At 43.7% G+C, this 22648-nt stretch overlaps 1 protein-coding gene across 1 annotated transcript in view; it reads right to left on the minus strand.

Moving 5' to 3' along the window:
- The window catches only part of tcerg1l (transcription elongation regulator 1 like), a 662686-nt gene that overhangs the window by 633768 nt on the left and 6270 nt on the right, over positions 1 to 22648 (minus strand). Inside the window, exons 3-4 of the mRNA XM_055646670.1 lie at positions 7224 to 7367; positions 3469 to 3658 (exon numbers count right to left, since the gene is read on the minus strand). Of these exons, the coding sequence (XP_055502645.1) occupies positions 3469 to 3658; positions 7224 to 7367 (334 nt within the window). The remainder of the gene's footprint in view (positions 1 to 3468; positions 3659 to 7223; positions 7368 to 22648) is intronic.

Raw genomic sequence — 22648 nt, forward strand, 5'->3', positions numbered from 1 at the left:
AGTCTGAAGAAGGGTTCCGGACCGGAATGTCACCCATTCTTTTTCTCCCATGATGGTGCCCGACCCACTTATTCCAGCACTTTTGTATTGTATTGTATTGTATTGTATTCAAATTTATTGTCATTGTCTCAATTTGAGACAATGAAATGAATTTCCCTTACAGGCAGTATCATAAAAATAAAAAAATCACAAAAAAATAAATAAACAATAAATAAATAATAAAACATATTAAAAATAAAATTGAAATTGAATTTTAAAAAAGCACAAACACGGAAAGTCCACGACACAACATAACATAAATGGCACCAAGGTGAGGATGGCACCATAGTCCAGCCAGCCTCCCCTCCGTGTTCATCCGTGGTCGGGGCCTTCCGAGCACCCGCAGTCGCCGTCCCGGGTGGCCCGATGTTCAGGCCCTCACGCCGGGCTGGTGGAACGCCGACGCCGAACCCCGACGGTGAGCATCCTCCTCCTCAGCGGCCCGGACCTCCTGATCAGCCGCCTCCCGCTGCCGGAGTCTGCAGCTCCTGATTCTGCAGGCCGAGCCGGGCAGAGTCACAGGACCCCGCGCTGTCCATCAGCGCCGCCCGCGTTGGGAGCTCCGCAAACCGCAGCTCCAGGATGTCGGTGCAGCAGGTTCAGCACTCCGGGCTCCAGACGGCGACCCCCGGTAAGGCATCGCCAACCCCACAATGTTTCAGCGCTGTCCCGCCACGGCTGGAGCTCCGTTCGATCCCAGCAGGAAAGGCCGCGCCAATCCAGGTAGGTAGGCCGCTGTGGGGGGGAAGGGGGGGGGGGGCGAGGACGCGACTCGAATAATAGTCGCGTCCTCGCCAGGAAGCGGCTGAAGGACGGTATCCCCCGCACCGTGCCCTCTTCCCCCACATAAAAACACAAAAAACCCCACAAAAAAACACACTTTTACATAACTAAATAAACAAAAACAACAAAAAGATACCTGTATCTTTAGGCTGTAGGTGGAGGCTGCTGGCACCAGCGCCACCGGCAGTACAACACTTTTGTGTCTATCTTTGGAACATAGAACAGTAGTTTACAGCACAGAAACAGGCACTGCGGTCCCCAATGTCCATGTCAAACACGATGTCAAGTTAAATCCATCTCCTCTGCATGTCTGTGTTTCATGCCCCTCTATTCATTTCCTGCAAATCCATTTGCCTACTTAAAAGCCTCCAAAATACCCCTTTCTTACCCGTCTCTGTCACCAACCTTGGCAGTGCATTCCAGAAACCCACACTCTCTGCATAGAAAGCTTGCCCTGCACATATCCTTTAAACCTTGCTGGGTCACCTTAAAATTATAACCTCTAATCACATTTTTGACATTTCTACCTTGAGAGAAAGCTTCCGCCGGTCTACCCTATCTCTGTCCCTCACCAATTGTATATATTTCTATCAGGTCTTCCCTCAGCCTCAACAGAAATTCAACAGAAAACAATCCAAGAGCTCAACCTCTCTTTTATAGCAAAACAACCTTGAGGGCCTGTCCCACTTTCACGACCTAATTCACGACCTCTGCCGTGTTTGCCCTAGACTCATATTTGCAGCATGGTCGTCACGAGGCCGTAAGTAGGTTGTGATGCTAGTCGTAGGTACTCGTGGCATCAAGTAGGTCAGGGCGTTTTTCTAGCCTGATCAAAAATGTCCACGAGTAAAAAAAGTTGTGAATTAGGTTGTGAAAGTGGGACAGGGTCTTCAGTTTGTCCAACCTCTCCTTACAACTCCTACAATAAAAAATAAAGCACATCGTCTCCCATTCTTTGATCCAGTTTCTGCAGATGCTGCAAATCAGAAGTGAGCACCACATATATTAATGAGATCATGTTCACACCATGCACCATGCAAGTTACCCCAGCAAAAGGATGAATTGCAACAGGAAATGCTAGGTTCTATGGGTGGAGCCTCGACCTGAAGTAGGAATCAACATTGCAACATCTATAAAAGGCCTTCTGCAAAAATGCTTCATTTCCAATTCAATTTACAGACTATAACAACTAGAAATGTTGGATAAGTGGATTGGCAGAAACAGTATATTTGGAAACGTGAATTTTAATCTATTTGGTTGAAAGAATAGGGAAGCAGAATATTGCTTAAATCGAGGGGTCTTCAGAATGCAGTTGTACAAAGGGTTAAGCAGTGTCTCCATAAATGAAGCACAGAAGGTTCACGTGAGAATAAGAAATTGGAAAGGCACATGGAATCTTAACCTTTAAAAGGTTCAATAGGCTGACTCCTGGAATTAAGGGATCTCCCCATGAGAATAGATTGAGCAGGTTGGGTCCATGCCCAATGGAGTTGAGGAAGAGAGCGGAGGAATTTTTGTCTTCAGAAGGTCATGAATTATAGAGATTCTCTGTGCTAGGGGACCATGGAGGCCAAGTGATTGAACATGTTCAAGACAGAGATAAACAAACCTTTGTACTTTGCTATGGGAGACAGGCAGGGAACTGGAATTCAGGCCAAGAGCTGATCTTATTAACTAGCATAGAGGGCTTGAGAAGCCACATGGCCTGGCTGTTCTCTGAATTCTTGTATTATATTTTTATGTCAAGCTGAGTATTGTTGGATTGGTTGCTGCTCAGCCAGAGAAATGAATTGCATGCAAAGGAGAAATTGATATGTCTTTGGGATGCTCCTTCACCCACCATGCTTTATATATAGACAATAAGAGAGAGCTGGATTACACAGGAGAAAAAAACAGATTTGTTCATATCCCCAGGTTTGGCACTATCCATGGCTACAGTCACCAGAATACAAGTAGACTTTCAGGTTTTCAGGATCGTTGTGAGATTGATGGTCAAGGGGCAAATTTCATATGGAATCACCCGATGTTGGAACAGTTAGATTTCAAAATGAGTACATGAAACGCACATGGGGAGATATTGAGATTATTTTGTGCAATTGATCAATGAAGCAAACCAATTATGATACTTATGGTTGCAGCTAAACAGATCAGGTTCACCGTTATACTTCAGGAGAGCAAATCTTCCATCCTTACCCAGTATGGCCTTATTGTGAATCAAGAAACACCCCCATGTATTTGACTCTTTAACACCCTCCAAAATAGCTTTGCAAGCCACTCTGTTCAAGAGCAATTCAAAATGAGCTTAAATTTGGCTGGTGGTGCCAATTACACCCAGATACCGAAAGGTGAATAAAGAGTTCAAGAGCACATTAGTTCAAGTTACAAAGGACAAATGAAGGCCAGATGCCATAGAAAATTCTTCTGCACATTTGGTGATGGAACATAATAGTGCTGTTCAGCAAGGACATTTCAAGTTATGCTATTACATTTCCACTTCAAAAAATGAAGGTAGAAAATCCATGGGAATATTGTAGAATTTGTGTTCTTGTTAAAAGGTCCATCTTGTATCGAAAAATAAAGAGGTATAAAATGACATGAACATTGTGAATTGACTTATTGTTTGGTAATAATAATTAAGCATCTCACCAGTGATGGACTGAGGTGTTACCAAGAGAAAGGGTCTGGCGCCTGGTGATGATGTAGGTTTGGCGACTGATGAGAGTGCCACTGCTACTCGATTTGTTTTTAAAATGGGCTTTTTATATCCATGGAAAAATTTCATATCCTCTGGCTTTCCCCAGTTCGATTCCACAGCAATCGCATTATTTAAATAAACCTGTGTGAGACATAAGAGCTTATGAATAGACATTTTAACAATAATCACTGGAATTACTGCCAGTCATAATGTTAATTATTCCTTAAAATAAAAACGTTAGCACACAGGGATAATTAAACCAAGCTGAAAGATATAAACATGGAATGCATTGAAAATGTATTGAACGTTTTATAAAAAATCTTAAAACAGCAGAATCCAACACTGAATCCTTGATTCTTACAATTGGTTGGAGAGCTTGTATGTTTGTTTGTTTTACTTGTAATTAAGTGTTTGTATGTTTTACTTGTAATTAAGTCATTTAGTAGTGAACTTTGCTGGACATAATTGAGCCAACATTAACCATAAGTAGACTAAATCCCTTGTCCCACTTTCACAACATAATCAGTGACCTCTGCCGAGTTTGCCCTTGACTCATACTCGCTACATGGTCGCCACGAGGTCGTAGGAGGTAGTGGGAGGTCTTTGTTACTCTTCCTCATACTGGTGAGTGGTCTCCCGCACACTCGTGGCCTCAAGTAGGTTGCGCCGTTTTTTCTAGCCTGATAAAAAATGTCCACGACTAAAAAAAAAGGTAGGCATGGAAAAATTGATACTTTTTAGTTGTATATAGTCGTAGGTTGTCGTAGGTCGGTAACAGGTCCGAGAAAAAAATGCAAGCATGACATCATTTTATCATGTAATCATTTCCACTCGTAGCTAGTCATAGTTGGTCTTAGATGTGGAAGACTGAGGTCAAGGTGGGTTGTAGGAGGACCTAGTCGTAGGAGGTCTTAGGAGGTCCTTTACTTCGGCGAGTCAACACAACCTTGACATTTTTGTCAACTCGTCTAGGGTCTTCTAAATTCGTGGATTAGGTCGTCCAAGTGGGACAGGCCCTTTAGGTTTATTTTGGTTTCTGTGACAGGCACAAAATTATCAAATTGATTAAATTAAATTATTCCTGTTGATTTGCTCTTTTGATTGAAAAATATTTTAACTAATCATTCTCACCCAAATCACCTTTTAATTAAAGCCGAGTGGTCAATTAAATTTTTCATTTTCAAAAATGGCCTGTTTAGTTTCTTTGAATGTTTTTCAAATACACACAGATAATGACTAAATAAACTACTCCAAAGTGGAATTTTCAACAGCAAATGTCCAATTTATGCATCCGTATTATTAACCTGCTCCCGGATAAATGCTTTCAGCTGAACGGGTGTGTTTTAGGCTACATGTCTGTATAAATATGCCTGTGTTTACCACCATTAGACCTTCTTCCGTCCCAGTTCATCTGCTGTGGAATGCCACCATGTTGTCTTTGCTAACATAGACTTCTTATTCATGCAGAGTGATGGCTCGCTTACTATCTTCCATAAAGTTGAGATAATTACCTCCTATCATGCTCCAGGTACTACATTAGATCTTGTGCAGAAGATACAAAAGCTTGAAAACACATAGCACCAGATTCAAGGACAGCTTCTTCCCGATTGTTATCAGCCTCTTGCATTCCTGATCTTCCTTCTTGTGGCCTTTGCGCTTTATTTGTACCTGTAATTTCTATGGGTGGGCGGCGGGACTCACGTCGCAGCGGCCTCTGCAGTCCGTCTGTCGTTTTATATTTTTTGTCTCGTTTGAATGTATAGTTTAAAGTGTTTTTTTTTTAAACTGTGTATGTGTGTGGGGGCGGGGGGTGGGGGAAACTTTTAAAATCTTTCCCCTGCACAGAGAACCCGACCTTTTCTCTGTCTGGTCTCCGTTGTCGTTGGGGCCTAGCACCGTGGAGTGGCCTCCAACCGGAACGACCTGGGGCTCCAGTCGCGGAGCTGCGGACCTACTTACCATCATGGAGCTGGCCGGGTTCGGAGCGGGAAGAGCTGTGGTGGCGAGCTGCTGCAGCCCGACCCCGGAGATTCGGAGGCTCCAACTGCAGGTCTGGTGGACAGTAACACCGGGAGCCCGCGGGTCTCTGCTGGAAGACCGCTTTTCGGGGCTTCTGCAACGGCGACTTCTCCCGCCCGAGTTGCAGGGTTGAAAATTACCTGGAGCGGAGCCTTACATCATCACCCGGCGCGACTTTAACGGCCGTGGGACTTGCTAGCGCCGACAGGGGGCTCCAACAACAAGACCCGGAGCGCGGCCTTGCATCACCCCGCGCGGTTTTAATGGCCGCGGGACACTTACCATCGCCCACCGGGGGCTTTGACTCTGACATCGGGAGGAGAATGAGGAGTGCAGGGGAGAGATAAGACTTTGCCTTCCATCACACTGAGGAGGAGTTTCACTGTGATGGATGTTTGTGTAAATTGTATTGTGTCTTGGTTCTTTTTCTTGTGTGTATGATTGCAGAAACAACATTTCGTTTGAACCTCAATGGATAATTTACATCCTTATTTATAGGCCTTGACCTTGTTTCTCCCCAGTTGCAGCATTACACCTTCTAAGATGTCTATATTCCTCCGATTTTGGTAGCTTCTCCACCCCTGTTTTTATTGCTCCATGATGGCTAGGCATCATTTCAGATAGCATATCCCCAGGCTCACCCCTAATCATCTCTGCTTCTTTCTCTTTACCCCTTTAAACCCGTGTTCTTCACTATCCTTTTGGACATTTCTCTGATTGTATCCATAACAACAGTGTCAAATGTTGTTTGATAATGGTGTGACATTTAATTAGACAATCTATATGATACTCTGGCATGTTTTACTAAATTGAACAGCTACATAATTGCTAATTGTAGTTGTAAATCATAGGTAGGAAGGGATTTAATATTCAATATATGAATTATTCAATACTTCAAATTAAGCAATATCACACAATAAGTTGAAAAGTGCTAAAAATTGAATTAACAGATGACGTGAAGGAAATAATTTTGATTTGCCAAATATCATTATAATGGGAGATAATATACAAATATATCAGTATTGTAATGGCCCACTACTAATTCATTGCAGCTGAACAATTGCCAAAATTAGGAATTCCCCACATCACATTTACTAATGTCAATGAAAACAAAAGCTCGCATTTCTATAAATCCTTTAAAGTATCTTCCCAGAGATCAATACAAAATAAATTGGCACACATCCTCTTGTGGTTCGGATTTAGATCCATCCCTTTCATAAAAGGGTCAGGCCTTACATTTCAGACTTTTCCGTCCCTCTGTCAAATATAAAATTGGTGCTATCTTCCATAACTTTTCATTTCAGGGTTAGAAGGAACAGAATGTTATGAAGTCGGCATTATTTAGTTCAGAGAAACAGCGCGGAAACAGGCCCTTCGGCCCACAGAATCCTCACTGACTAGTGATCCCCACACATTAACACTATCCTACACACACAAGGGACAATTTACACTTATATCAAGCCAATTAACCTACAAACCTGTACGGCTTGGGAGTGTGGGAAGAAACCGAAGATCTTGGTGATATCCCACAGTCACAGGGAGAACGTACAAACTCCGTACAGACAGTACCCGTAGTCAGGATCAAACCCGGGTCTCCAGTGCTGCAAGCCAGCAACTCTACCGCTGTGACACCATGCCGCCCCTTGCAGTGCATAACTGAATACATTTATACAAAATGAAGTCTTACTTTGCAATGAGGCGTTCGTTTATTCACCCAGCTCTTATTTGATGGTCTCCGGGGAGAACTGTGCACATGTGGAACGATGGAGATGACGTCCACACCAACAGGCAGAGGAAGTCCGACGATTGGTGGATGCACAATTTGCTCCCACTGTATAAACAAAATACTGAATAATCAACGCATTTTATCTCCAGTAAAAGAAAGCTTCACTTACATAGATTTAAATTTCAAGTTGTTTCATTCAATAGTTCATGATTTCTTTAAAGGACAAAAGTTGATCATATGGCAAAATTATTTAGCTTGTGGTTATACTATGTTCTAACTCAGAATTTACAATAATGTGAAATATAAACAGAGAATGTTGGAAGCACTCTGAGGTCAGGCAACATCAACATCGTCTAGATGCTGCCTGACCTACTGAATATGTTCAGCATTTACACTTTTTCTTTCAGATTTCTAACATCTAGATTTTTGTTTTTAATTTTCAAATTAAGAAAACTATTGTAAATGATAAACATAATAAGTCAACCAAACTACTATTGACAGCCGTTACAGATTTAAAATGGATAAATACCATATGCTTAAAAGTCAGAATGATAAGCGACGGGGAAGGAAAAAGTCACCTTTATTGCGGCACGAAAACTCAGAAATAGATCAGCTAACCTGCTTTACATACCCTCTGATTATTGGATTGGAGCATCCTGGGGAATACAAGTCCACCCTGGATAATGAATGACCGACTTAAAAATATCCTGTATATACAAGCGAGCATTTTGGAGATAGGCAGGATGGATAAGAATGGATTTGCCAGCCTGCTGTCATATGCTGAGAGAATGGAGCGGCTGGGCTTGTTTACTCTGTAATTTAGAAAGATGAGAGGGGATCTTATTGAAGCGATTATTAAGGGTAGAGGCAGGAAAACATGTTCCCAATGTTGGGGGAGTCCAGAACCAGGGGCCAACGTTTAAGAATGAGGGTAAGCCATTTAGAACGGAGATGAGGAAAAACTTTTTCACACAGAGAGTTGTGAGTCTGTGGAATTCTCTGCCTCAGAGGGCGGTGGAGGCAGGTTCTCTGGATGCTTTCAAGAGAGAGCTGGACAGAGCTCTTAAAGATAGCGGAGTCAAGGGATATGGGGAGAAAGCAGGAACGGGGTGCTGATTGTGGATACACAAAAAAGCTGGAGAAACTCAGCGGGTGCAGCAGCATCTATGGAGCGAAGGAAATAGGCAACGTTTCAGGCCGAAACCTTTCTTCAGACTGAAGACTTGTGTGTACTTTGCGTACCTTCGATTTTCCAGCATCTGCAGTTCCTTCTTAAATACTGATTGTGGATGATCAGTTGTGATCACATTGAATGTCGGTGCTGGCTTGAGGGGCTGAATGGCCTACTGCATCTATTCTCTATGGCACTGCTTGAGGCATCTTCTGGCAGGTGGGAACGGGACATGTACATGTGATTTCCATACGCTCCCTTATCCTCCCCCTCATCTATACCCCCCTCTTAGGCTGCAGTAATCATGGACAGGGTGGTGCTGAGCAGACTTCTCCATTACTCACTGAGTCAGTGAAGCCCACAGAGAGCTGCACTGCCCACAGCTGGTTGCTCTACTCTCTCAGTCATTTCTGTGATCACTGTTTTGCTTTATTTCAAAATTAATAACAATTTGGGTTACAAACAGTTCTTGTGATGGAACCCCATCATAACCTGGGGATTTTCTGTACAGGAAGATATGCTTGGTACATTGAATATTACAGAACGCTGGAGTAACTCAGCGGGTCAGGCAGAATGGGTTCCTTCTCTTCAGAGATGCTGCCTGTCCCGTGGAGTTACTCCAGCACTTTGTGTCTATCATTGATGTAAAGCACCATCTGCAGTCCCTTCATACACATTGAATAATGCAGCACAGGAACAGGCTCTTCATCCCACAATGCCAGTACCAAATATGATGCCAAGATAAACTAATCTCATCTGCCATCTGTCATCTGCCATGATCCATATCCCTCCATTCCCTACGTATCCATCTGTCTATCTAAAACCTCTTAAACACAACCATTGTATCTTCTTCACCCCTCTCACCCTGGCCACAAACTCTTTGAATCACTTCCCTCTGGAAGGCAACTCCGGACTGTCAAAGCTGCCACAGCCAGACATAAAAACAGTAGTAGCTCTACTCAATAGCCAAAAATCTGCAGTCTCCTTTTGCTCTGGTATTTTGTTTGGTTCGCATGTTTGATCAACGGTGTTTTATTATTAATGTTTAGTGTTTTATGTGTCATTCGTAACTGTCACTGTATGTCATGTTGTCACTTGTGGGTGGAGCACCAAGGCAAATTCCTTGTATGTGAATATTTGGCCAATAAACTTATTCATCATCATTCTTCCACCAGAAACCCTGGCATTCCAGGTACTCACCACTCTTTGTGTAAAAAAAAAAACTGGCCCTGCACCTTCTTTGAACGTTGTCCCTCTAAAGTTAATCCTGGGGAAAAGGTTGCAACTGTCTACCCTATCTATACCTCTCATGATGATATATACTTTTATCATGTCCCCCCTCAACCTCTGGCGATCCAGAGAAAGCAATCCAAGTCTATCCTAACTCTCCATGTGGATAATACCCTCCAATCTAGACAGCATTCAGCAAAAACATCTTCTGCATCCTCTCAAACTACCATAATCTTCCTATGATGGGGCAATCAGAACTTTGCATGATGTTCAAAATACAGGCTAACCAAATTCACAGGGAGCTACATCTTGATTTCTTGACTCTTATACTCAATGCCCAGAGCGATGAATGCGAGCATACCATATACCTTCTTTACCACCTCATCTACTTGTGTTGCCACTTTTAGCAGGCTACACACATGGACCCCAAGATCCTTCTGCACATAAATGCTATGAAGGGTCTGGATACTAACCCTGTACCATCCCCTTATATTTAATCTCCTAGAGTGACGCCTGTTTGGTGGTGAGTCATCGTTCAAAGAGTCGTACCTATTTCTGGTCGCTGCTGGATTTTCAACATGTTGAAAATCTTCGGCAACCTGCTATATTGTGAGTCACCGAAAAAATTGCGTAAGTGGACAGGCCCTTTACTAATACATGCATCCACTGAGAATCTGTTTCGCAACAGCAAGTTAATAACAGCTGGACTGCAGAAGATAACCAAGTGTTTGGCCATTCAGGACAGCAGGAGGAGTGGGTAGTTAGCCATTTGCTGCAAATTCTATTTCACAGAATTTAGTGGCACCTGGGTCCTGTACATGGCTTGTGAAAATTTATTCAGGTGAACTCCAAAAATGTGGTTCAGCAACAAAGCTGTGTTTACTTAAATAAACCATCCCCAACATCCATAATCCATAAGAACGGACATAAACTGTACTGAGAAAGTCAAAGATTAAGATTATAACATTTTAATCCAGGTTTCAAGGGCAAATGAACTTCCCCTCCTTTGCTATCCTGGAAATCAAAAGGACACTTGAAGTACCACACACTTCATTGCTTCTCAGGCACTGACAACAAAGGTTAAATCACACAGTGAACTGATCAATTTGAAAAGCATAGGTTTGGGGTGAAAATAAATTGAATTCCACGGCATTTTGCACATGTTTAAAGGTCAGTAACAAATGCTTTACAATTGATATTGCAAAGCTTCTAACATATTACAAGTGCCAGACTAAACTAAACTATATTAAATAAAAAATTGCCAAATTATACTATTCGATCACTGCTAATGGCGATTATAAAAAGTTGTTTTTTTTCCAATATAAACTAAAGTTTCTAATCAGACATACCTCAATTAATAACTAAAATTGATATAATCTGAGATGATCTTGTGCCAATAAATTATTTTGCAGTCTACTAAGCAGCTTTACTCTTTAAGTATTTCTTAATTTATAATATTAAAAACAGTTGAGTATTTTTTGCCTTTGAGGAAATATTATGCCCAAGCATACTATAAAGATTTGAACACAACTCTAGGCTGACACTCAACTGCAGTACTGTGGAAGTGCACCATTATGGGAGGAGACAACGTTCAGGTCAAGTGTTAAATCAAGAATTCACTTATTCCCTCAGGTGAGTACAAGGATTCCCTTCAAACTAATTCAAAGAAAGGATACGAGCTTTCGCCGAGACCCCGCCAAATATTTATCTTGCTACTAATACGATTAGTACCACTGCTACTATAAATCAGATTATCTGGTTATTATTATAGTGTTGTTTGCAGGGAACAACTATATTCCAGTGTGCAGCCCTGACTCCAGTATTCCACACATGACCAAACAGCAAAAGTACCCCACTGGATGCAAAGTGGTTAAGGGCTTTGTATGGTTGTAAAACTGCTGCAGGAGTACATTGTTTCTTTCTTCTCATTGTAAATCATAGTGGTTTAGTGAAATCTCCAAAAAGGTAGTTTAAAATACAGTACAGTAAGAATTTTATTATATTTTGCCCCAAAAGGTACATAGATATGAATTATTGAAATGTTGGTACGTCAGATTTCCAATCAGATTGTTTAACTTCTGCCTTTGAATTTTAAGTTTCATGTCATATGCTTATTTCTTTTTGCAAAAAGGTTCCCATTTTAAATAACTGTTGCAGCGCAACTGTTGCATTTTGTTTCTTCCAGCTTCCCTTTATTACTTAATGTTATAAATTCTACAATCAAATTATTGTGTTTTTACCCAAATATCTGATCAGATCCATAATCTTATGTTTATGAACCAAGGTAATGGACTGCCCAGTAAGTTGAAACATTAAATCTACTCAATGAAACCCTTCCATAATTTCATCTCTACTTCAAATTCAATGGAAGTGAATTCAACAACTTTTCGTTCATTTTTACAGTGTCCTAATCTAGAATCTCACTTTAATGATTTGTGATTTGCTACCCTAATGGGGCTGTCCCGGTGTACGAGCTAATTCAAGAGTTCGCCCAAGTTTCCCCTGATTCGAACTCAGAGAATTATGGTAATAGCCACTTGTAGGTAGTCGGGACTCTCATGTACATTTTTCAACATGTTGAAAAATTTTCACGAGTCTTCCCGAGCTTACCGTGTTTCCCGAGTACCTGCCGTGAGCGTTACGAGCCGCTAAGTGACATCCCGAGCTCCGACGTACCCACTCCGTACATTCTACGTGCTTACCACGTGTTTGATTTTATTTTAAACTCGGGAGAGCTCTTGAATTACCTCGTACAGTGGGACAGCCCTTTTAGTTATCAATTCTTCTCTACCAAATTTAGACCCTCATTTCCTATAAAAGTGATTGGCCATCTTATTCCTCTAACCAAAATACATCAATTCTCACAAATCATTTCACAATTACACATCCACACTACTAAGTTATACACAAACGTTGACACAATCTTCCACAGTGCCGTTGTTGTCCATAAATTTTGGAACTATACTTAGCAACGTTACAAAATTTTGAGATATAAAAAATCAAGTCTGCAATTTATCCCATCAGATAAAGCATAAAAAGAAGTTTAATTTGACACCTAAATCACTTTCATATCTTCAGTATTAAAAAGGTTATGGCCATTTTCATACTTGGATATTAGCATCATGTTCCCTATTGCTTTTGCAATGACCACACAAAAGCTGTGATCGAAGACAGTCAAAAGCCCATAACTTTCTTAAAAAAACTTAAGAGAACTGAATGACATTTTCAGTTATTATAGATTGAAGCATTCTGTAACAAATATAAAACATCTTACTTGGATGACCTGAAATTAAAGTATATAATTACCTAATTGTAGCTAATTACAAAACTGATCGTTGTGCCGGAAATAGTAATAAAACACCCAGACTGCCTTGAAAATTAAAAAAATGTGATATTCTCATGATCAGAACTTAAATATTATTGTATTATATGCTGTGTCAGATAGGTAAATAAATTACAATTTCTAGCAATAGACCAAATCTTTATGGAGAAGATCAGTTGTGAGCTGGTACATTGGCATATCATAATCAGTAGCATCATCATAATCTTCAGATTGTAACCAATAAGCAACTCTGTACACCTTGTTTATCCTCAACTTTTCAATTTTGGCATTGTAAACTACAAATTTTAGCTCTTCAAACCACACATGACATGCCTTTCTGCCCACTACTTTCCCATTAAGAATGTCCTGTAGATTCCATTTGTTAAGAAAATTATATATTTTTTAAATAGCCTAAGTATCCAAATAACAAACTAATCCCATTCACACAAGAAATCACAATATCCACCTCCAGTTTAAATTCAATTTGGAATATTTTGGAGGACCAAGAAACCAAGAACATAATTTTTAAATCTCACTGTCATGAATTTACATGCCAGATGGAAGGAATTTAATGTTTAATTCCCATAAATTAATCAAGAAACATCCACTCAATATAATCAAAATGTTTTTTTTTTGCACAATACATGGGACTAAAACTGATATTTAATATAAAAATATTGACTATGGGTAGCAATAACACAAAATATAGACGATTTAGATGCTCTTATGACATGATTGTCCCAAAAAAAGAGCATTTAAATCATCTTGCGAGTGGGTTTTTCTGGAACGCGATCGATTGCAACGTTGCATTTGCGGTGAATTTGAATCCCATGTCGGCAGGAAAAACACTGCTGATTCGTATGGGGCTCAAATCACATTTTTGCATCGTAAAATTAGATTAAAGCCATTCCAAAAACCAAGTTTATATGTAAAATAAAAGACTTACCCTTTGTTTTGTCCCGTTCTTGGGATCCGTCACATTGTAGGCGTTGAGGGCGTTAGAAGTCGCTTTATATTTTAATCAAATTATTAAATTGTCTCGCGATTAAAAAAAGATCGGGAACGGAAGTCGGATTGATTATTCTTCAGCAGCTAGCAGCCCGAGGAAATCCGCCTCCGACAGGCAGGAGAAAACTGGATTTGAATCTCCCCCCCCCCCCAAAGGCGCCAAAGTTGCGCACACAGCCAGTGGCAGAAATGCAGCGCCGCTGAAGGCAAGTTTTGTAACATCGCTACTATACTACCAACTTCTGGGCACTGGGCAGGTGCTATAGACCTGCACAGGAAGGTAGACGCTCCTGCCCCCATGAGCCTCGGGCGGATGGGCAGGTAGTCCATCTAGGAGAGGGAAAACTCTGATTTAAAACCTCCATTACCTTGTGGCCATATCCAGTCAAGGAAAAAGCTCCTGGAGTAAACCTCAAGGAAATCCGGAGTCGGAGCCCCTAAGGTAGTTTGTTGTTGCTTACAACATCGCTCTGGCAGCTACTGCATCGGCGCTGGTGCCAAACTGTAATGGCCCTGCTGTTCCTTTGGATCGATCAGCGATGTGGAGAGGGTGAAACGTGCTGCATGGGCAACAGCTTGTCCTCCATATGGCATCGCACAGGCTTGCATCCGACCACACATCAACTAAACATTAACAGTTTCTGAACAATAATAATCTCAGCACCCTTTTGCACCAAGAGTCTTAAATAAGTATTTTTTAACATTTACTTTTTTGTTTAATATGTGGCTTAGTGACTACCCAAACATAATTATACCCATTACATTATTCTAATCTTTTCACTTGTCTTTTCTGCAGTCATTTCTTTTAGAAATGTTATGTGCAATTTATGTGTGATTTATGTACAATATTTTTGTGTATTTGTCTATGAGCCCATGACGCTGCTGCAAGCAAGATTTTTCATTGCATCAGTATCGTACCATACATGTGCTTATGTTATTAAACACTCCAACCTCCAAATAAGCTCAGGCCATAGTAGACTTCTTGCACTATTATTGTTCGTTTTTATGTGTATATACACATTATATATATGGAATATATATACACATACACACGTATGTGTTAAGAGTACTATGTTTGCATATTCTGTTGTGCTACTGCACGTGAGAATTTCATTTTTCTGTCTGGAACATATGACAATAAATACTCTTGACAATAAACGAGACTTGGCTTGACTTCATTGTTACATTTCCAAAATAATTCATTAAGAAAGGTTAGTTTTGCGGTTCTCATGCTGAATATTCTTAGTTCATATTTTTGTTTTCCAAATGTTTATCCATTACAATTTTGAGTAAGGACCCAATTATCTTCTCTATACTGGTATTAAAATAATTATAGGAACACAAGGAATTGGAAGCAGGAGTTGGCTGTGCAGTCCTTTATGCCTTCCTCCAACATTCAATAAGATGATGGCTGTCTGTCTGTCTGTCTCTGTCTGTCTGTCTGTCTATCTATCTATCTATCTATCTATCTATCCCCACCAGTCCCTGCCTGAAGCCGGTGGGGAGCAGCAACGGCAGGCCACGATTGCGATAGGCCATGCAGCAGCAGGCAGTGGCAGCGATGCAACACAGCAGCGATTTGACATGGCAGAGGTAGGCAGCGGTAGCCCCCCCCCCCCCCCCCCAACTGGCCCCCGAAAGGCTCCACCTGATGCTGTCCCCCTCCCCCTGGCTGCAGGATGCTTCCCGCCAGAAGCCGACCCCAGCTGCAGTCCATTCGGCCCACAACACCCATACTAACCCAATTAAACTCCATTTGGCCCACAATGTCTTAATAGCCCTCTGGAGACAAGTCCCTCTGACCCACAACACCTGTACTAGCCCAAGAAACGTCCCTTTGGACCATAATATCCATACAAGCCCCCTGGAAACAGTCCCTTTGGACCACAACACCCATACTAGCCCTCCAGAAAGACCCCTTCACCGGCCACCGCGTGAAGCCCTCCCCCTCCCCCAGCAGCAGGATGGTCCCCATCCACCCACCAGCCCCCGACAACTTCCACCTGAAGACGTCCCATTCCACAAGCTGCAGGACGCACACCCACACCCCACCGGCACCTGACAGCCCCCACCGGAAGCTGTCCCCCTGCCCTGGCTGCAAGTTTCTCCCCCCTCCCCTACCGGCCCCCGACATCCCACAACAGCGATACAGTGATACAACATGACAGCGATAGAACACGGCAGCAGCAGCAGCAGCAGCAGCAGCAGCAGGCCACGGCAGGGGTAGGCAGCGGTGCGCCATGGCAGCAGCAGGCCACGGCAGTGCCCCCTCCCCACTGGCCCCCGACAGGAGCCGCCTGAAGCCGTCCCCCTCCCCTGGCTGCAGGACGCTCCCCACCACAAGCCGCCCACAGCTGGTCCATTTGGCCCAAAACACCCGTACTGTCCCAATAAAAGTCCTTTCGGTATACAAAGTCCTATTAGCCGAAGAATAGTCCATTCAGCCCATAATGTCTGTACTAGCCCTCTGGAAACCAGTCCCTTCCGGCTACAACACACGTACTAGCCCTCCAGAAAGCCCCCACACCCCACCATCCCCAGCCTGAAGCCATCCCCCTCTCCCGCTGCAGGACGCTCACCCCCACCGGCCCCCGCCTGAAGCCAGTGTGGAGCGCCAGTGGTAGGCCATGACAGCGATAGGCAGGGGTAGGCTACAACAGTGGTAGGCCACATCCTGCAGCTGGGGACGGGGATGGTTAGGGGGCAGTTAGGGGCTATGAGTGAGTGGTGGAATATTGCATTGAGGGAACGAGTTGCATTGGGGGAACGGATGAGTGGTGGAATATTGTATTGGGGAACGGGTTGCATTGGGGACCAGGCCTCCCATGTGACTGGGACCCAACGGATCCCACTTAGTCCAGTACATAACTAAAACTTTCATCTTGTGCTCTTCCGGTGTGCATTGTTCTTACATTTGCGTAAAAACGGTACACAATAGCGCTACGATTTTTCGCCACCTTACTCGCCATTCTCCTGTGCTGCAAGTGCAATACGTTTTGTTCCAATCGGTGGAATATTACAAACGTTATTATGGTTTAAATTCGTTAAAACTGCACATGCACAGATTGGTCTCCTCTTCTCTGTCAGCAGATTGGCCTTCACTCCTTTCATTCGCGGGGATGGCAATGCTCCTTCCGGCACTCACTGTCAATCACCAGCGGCGAGGAGATAAAGGTAAGGGAGTGGAGTGAGCAGAGTGGAGAGCGGGTGGGGCTGCGTCTGCTGGTGGAAGTGACCACCACGACGAGCATGGAGCCGCTGAGTGAGGCCGAGAGCCGCTGAGTGAGGCCGGGAGCCATTGAGTGAGGCCGGGACAGTTGAGTGCAGCTGGAGCTTGGGCCGGAAGCGCCTGAGTGAGGCCAGAGCCGGGGCCGAGAGCTGGTGAGTGAGGCCGGGAGCAGGGAACCGGGAGCTGGGAGCAGGCTGAGGCTTGGAGCCACTGACTGAGGTCGGGGCCTGGAGCTTCTGAGTGAGGCTGGAGCCGGGACCGGGAGCTGCTGAGTGAGGCCGGAGCCGGGAGGCATTAGGTGAGGCCAGAGCATGGGCCGCGCCTGTGCATTTGGGGGCTATGCATGAGTGGTGGAATATTGCGTTGGGGGACCAGGCCTCCCGTGTGATAATGGGACCCAATGGGTCCCACTTGGTCTTGCATTACACTAACTCTCGTATCCCTTGATTCTGTTGATTTTTGAAAAACCCAAATGATCTCTGGTGTACGATTCCTGAACATGAACATTGATATAGTGCTGCCATATGCGCTTTTAGTACTCACTCAGCTAACTTTGTAGTTGTAACTTAGATACATGATCATTGAAAGTATATATGGTGGAGTCATATCAATGTTCAGAGATAGTACTTTGTACATTTCTCACTTGCATCAGTATAACATTGGGGACCAGCATCATTGTCTTTTTTTAAAAATAAGGCGGGTGCATTAGGTTCTTGTACACATCCACCTTTACCACTGTTGCGGAGACTACCATGCTGTGATTTAGGTCTCGATACTTCAGAAAATAGATTGCAGTATGACAAGCAGTAAAGCATTATGAATGATGCAATGCATAAATTCAACCACTTTCACTACATGTCACACCCCATCTTATTCTTCACTGCTTGTTACTCCTGGGGTTATGGAAACACCAAAATACCAGAATAAACATTTGACTGAAAATGTAATACTCGACTACAGCTTCAAGAATTAAGTTATGTAGTGGCACAGATGGCAGAGCTGCGGCCTCACAACGCTCGAGACCAAGGTTTGATGTGAGGTGCTGTGTGGAGTTTGCACGTTCTCGCTGTGACTGCATGGGTTTCCCCCCACATCCCAATAACCTGTGGATTTATAGATTAACTAGAATAAATGGGACCCGTTGGGTTCCATTGTCACACGGCCGGCCTGGTCCCCCAATGCAATATTGCACCACTCACGCATAGCCCCCGACTACGCAGGCGCAGCTGACCGGAGGGGGGGGGGGGGGTGTGTGTGAGGGCAGCATCCTGTAACCGGGAACGGGGACGGCTGCAGGCGGGGAAATTAAAATAGAACAAAACTTACCCGTGGAGACGAGATGAGGCGGGGGAAAAAGATGGCGATCTTCTGAATTAACTTTGGAAAGACCCCAACTGCGCAGGCATGGCTAATGATCCATCGAATGCCCTTTATGACGCCAATAAAGACCCGCACGGGAAACCTTCCCGAACTGCGCATGCACCGTTTTAAAGATTTTTAAAACCTTAATAGGTTTTAAACTATACCATCGAACATAACAAAACAAGTTGCACTTGAGCACAAGAGAAAGGTGGCAAAGAATCGTAGCGCTATTGTGTACCGTTTTTGCGCAAATAGAAAAACCACGCAAACCGGAAGAGCCCAAGATCAGGGTTTGTGATCATTTTGTTGTCTCTAATGCATTTCGTTGTCTCTGTACTGTACACTGACAATGACAATTAAAATTGAATCTGAATCTGTGTGGGTAGGATGAATGTGTGGGGGGAGGGGGTGTGGGCAGGGGTGGTGTGGGGGAGGGGGTGTGTGAGGGCAGGGGGGTGTATGTGTGTGGGGTTGGAAGGTATGTGGGGGAAAGGAAGGGGGTGTGTGTGAAAGGGGGGAGGGGTGTATGTGGGAGGGCATGGGGGGAGGGGGGGGTGTGTTGGTTGGCGAGGGGTGTATGGGGTGGAAGGGAGGAGTGGGTGGGGGGTTGTGTGGGGGGGGGGGAGGGGATGTGTGGGGGGAGAGGTTAAGGGGGGGGGGTGTGTGTGTGTGGGAGGGTTTTGTGGGAGGGGGTGTGTGGCCGGGGGGGTGTGGGAGGGGGTGGGGTGGCCGGGGGTGTGTGGGCGAGGGGATTGTATGGGGGAGGGGGGGGGGTGTGTGTGGGCGAAGGTGGTGGGGGGGGGGGGGGGGGGTTTGTGGCTGGGAGTGTGGGGTTGGAAGGTATGTGGGGGAAAGGAAGGGGGGTGTGTGTGTGAAAGGGGGGGGGGGTGTGTGGGAGGGCATGGGGGGCGTGGCGGGGGGGGTGTGGTGTGGGGGGGTAGAGAGGGAATGATGGTGTGGGGGGGAGGGTGTGTGTGGGTGGAGGTGAGGGGGGATTGTGGTGGGAGGTGAGTGTGGGCAGTGGGGATGTGTGGGGGGGGGAGGGGAGGGGGTGTGTGAGAGGGGGGGAGGGGTGTTTGTGGGAAAGGGAGGGGGTGTGTGGGAAGAATTGTGTGGGCCATGGGGCGTACAGCCTAACTCAGTGGCTCCCGGCCCTGGCTCTGGCCTCACTCAGGGACTCACTCAGCAGCTCCTGGCTCTTGGCCTCACTCAGTAGCTCCCGGCTTGTTGTGGTGGTCGCCTCCGGTTGCAGACGCAGCCCCACATGCTCTTCACAACCTGCTAACTGCACCTTCAGCTTTATTCTCCGGTGATTGAGAGTGGGTGCTGGAAGGGGCATTGCCGTCCCGGCGAACGACAGGAGAGGAGACCAATCTGCGCATGGAGAATGGTGAGTAAGGTGGCGAAAAATCATAGCACTGTCGTGTACCGTTTTTCTGCAAATGTAAAACAACGCAAAACGGATTCGAGTTTTAGTTATGTATAGGTAGATAGATTGGCCTCTGCAAAAATTGTGCCTATTGTTTAGGGAATGGATGAGAAAGTGGGATAATGTAGAACAAGTGCAAATGAGTGAGAAACATAGAAACATAGAAAATAGGTGCAGGAGGAGGCCATTTGGCCCTTCGAGCCATCACCGCCATTCATTGCGATCATGGCTGATCGTCCCCAATCAATAACCCGTGCTTGCCTTCTCCCCATATTACTTCATTCCCACTAGTCCCTAGAGCTCTATTTAACTCTCTCTTAAATCCATCCAGTGATTTGGCCTCCACTGCCCTCTGTGGCCGGGGAATTCCACAAATTCACAACTCTCTGGGTGAAAAAGTTTGTTCTCACCTCAGTCTTAAATGGCCTCCCCTTTATTCTAAGACTGTGGCCCCTGGTTCTGGACTCGCCCAACATTGGGAACATTTTTCCTGCATCTAGCTTGTCCAGACCTGTAATAATTTCATACGTTTCTATAAGATCCCCCTCATCCTTCTAAAGTCCAGTGATTACAAGCCTAATCTTTTCAATCTTCCCTCATACGACATTCCCGCCATCCCAGGGATTAATCTCGTGAACCTACGCTGCACTGCCTCAATCACAAGGATGTCCTTCCTCAAATTAGGAGACCAAAACTTGACACAATACTCCAGATGTGGTCTCACCAGTGTCCTATACAACTGCAGAAGAACCTCTTTACTCCTATACTGAATCCTCTTGTTATGAAGGCCAACATTCCATTAGATTTCTTCACTGCCTGCTGTACCTGCACGACAACTTTCAGTGACTGGTGTACAAGGATGCCCATGTATCGCTGCACCTCCCCCTTGCCTAACCTAACCCCATTGAGATAATAATCTGCCCCCTTGATTTTGCCGCCAAAGTGGATAACCTCACATTTACGTATCTATATTATACTGCATCTGCCACGCATCTGCCCACTCATTCAACCTGTCCAGGTCTCCCTGCAACCTGGGCCTGTTTCATGCTGTAACTTTTTAAAGTGCGGTTTTATTATGTCGTTGTTGGAAATATTGTAACTCTGTCTATTTCTAATACCGTGACACAAAATATGTGCAGTAAAAGGTTCCAGTGTCACAAGGTTAACAATTTCATAGGGTAATAATGAATTCATGGTTCACTATTAATCTTCTTTCAAAACTAAAGGTCTGTGATAAGCCGTGATAAGTTGAAGCAGTCTATAAATTCAAATCTGTAATAATATTACAATACATATATAACATACAAAGTCATTATAAAAACAAGCATGTTGATTTGTTATTCATCAATATAGTACACATAAACACACATACCACTATGAGCTATAAATCTAAACAATTGTTTGTTCTGATAATTGGCCGACATTTGCCACCAACAGCGAGCGGTTCATAGTGGCCAATGATCAGCATAACAACTACACAGTTATCTCTCCTGCTTTCATTGATTACTTGCTGCCTAGAGCCATCCTAATTCAAATGGTTGTGCAATGTAATGTCATCATGTGGGCATGAAAAACCAAGCTCCATTCATAAAAATCCTGAATAATTATTTAACAGTTGGCTAAGCCATATGCCCAGGCTAAGCCAACTTCCATTACTGTCAAACCTTTTGTATGGTCACATTCAGAAACATACAAAATGTTCAATAAATATAAAAATACAATCTATGAAAGAATAAAAAACATTTGACAATGATATCTTGAAACAGCTTTATGATATATAGCTTCCAATCATGTCAAGAAGAAATTTGTTCTCAAAGGTTAATGCCTCATATTAAACCAATTCACAAGCTTTATCTGTTAGTTAAAGAATATCAAAATTTAAATTGTAGTATGATGCTCATAATTTATTTTGTAGCATGTTAAAATCAAGTTTTTCCCAAAATATACTGTATTTGTTAACCGTTCCATGCTTTGTATTAATCTTTTATATCTTGCATTCATCTTTGCATTTCCGTCACTCAACAACATATCTGCAGGGTTAAGTTAAGCCCAGAATGAATGTGGAACAAAGACCAGTACTGCAGCAGAACTGGCCCACCAGCCAAGAACAGGTCTATGCTAAACATCTGCTTACATCCCTGCATATCCATATACCCATCCAAAGTCTCGTAAATACCACTATTGTATCTACCTCCCGCACCAACCCTGGCAGTGCATTCCAGGAACTCACCACCCTCCGTGTAAAAAACTTGTCCTGGACATCTCCTTGCACCAGGCTCTACTAAGCATTCACAGACCCATCATTAAAATGTCTTAGTTACACTTCTTGAACATCATTGAACACACTTTATTTCACATGTTCAATCGTATCAAAGCCTAACTGTCAGGATGATCAAAGTCACAAAAATATATTTGGCTTTAAAATGTTAATCTTCACCAACAACTTCTGCCCAAAGCCTCACCTCCTGTTAACTATGTAATGAAGACTAAATCACATATTCTTGCATGCAACAACTTCATACATCTAACAAAGAGTCTATTGCTCATTCTTACTCTGTATCAATAACATCTGCTTCAGCAATGCTGTTCCCAACCATAGTTTCACCACCTCCAACTTGACACATCTTTTTCTGTC

Source organism: Leucoraja erinacea, chromosome 15 (assembly GCF_028641065.1).
Source record: "Leucoraja erinacea ecotype New England chromosome 15, Leri_hhj_1, whole genome shotgun sequence".
Taxonomy (NCBI): Eukaryota; Metazoa; Chordata; class Chondrichthyes; order Rajiformes; family Rajidae; genus Leucoraja; species Leucoraja erinaceus.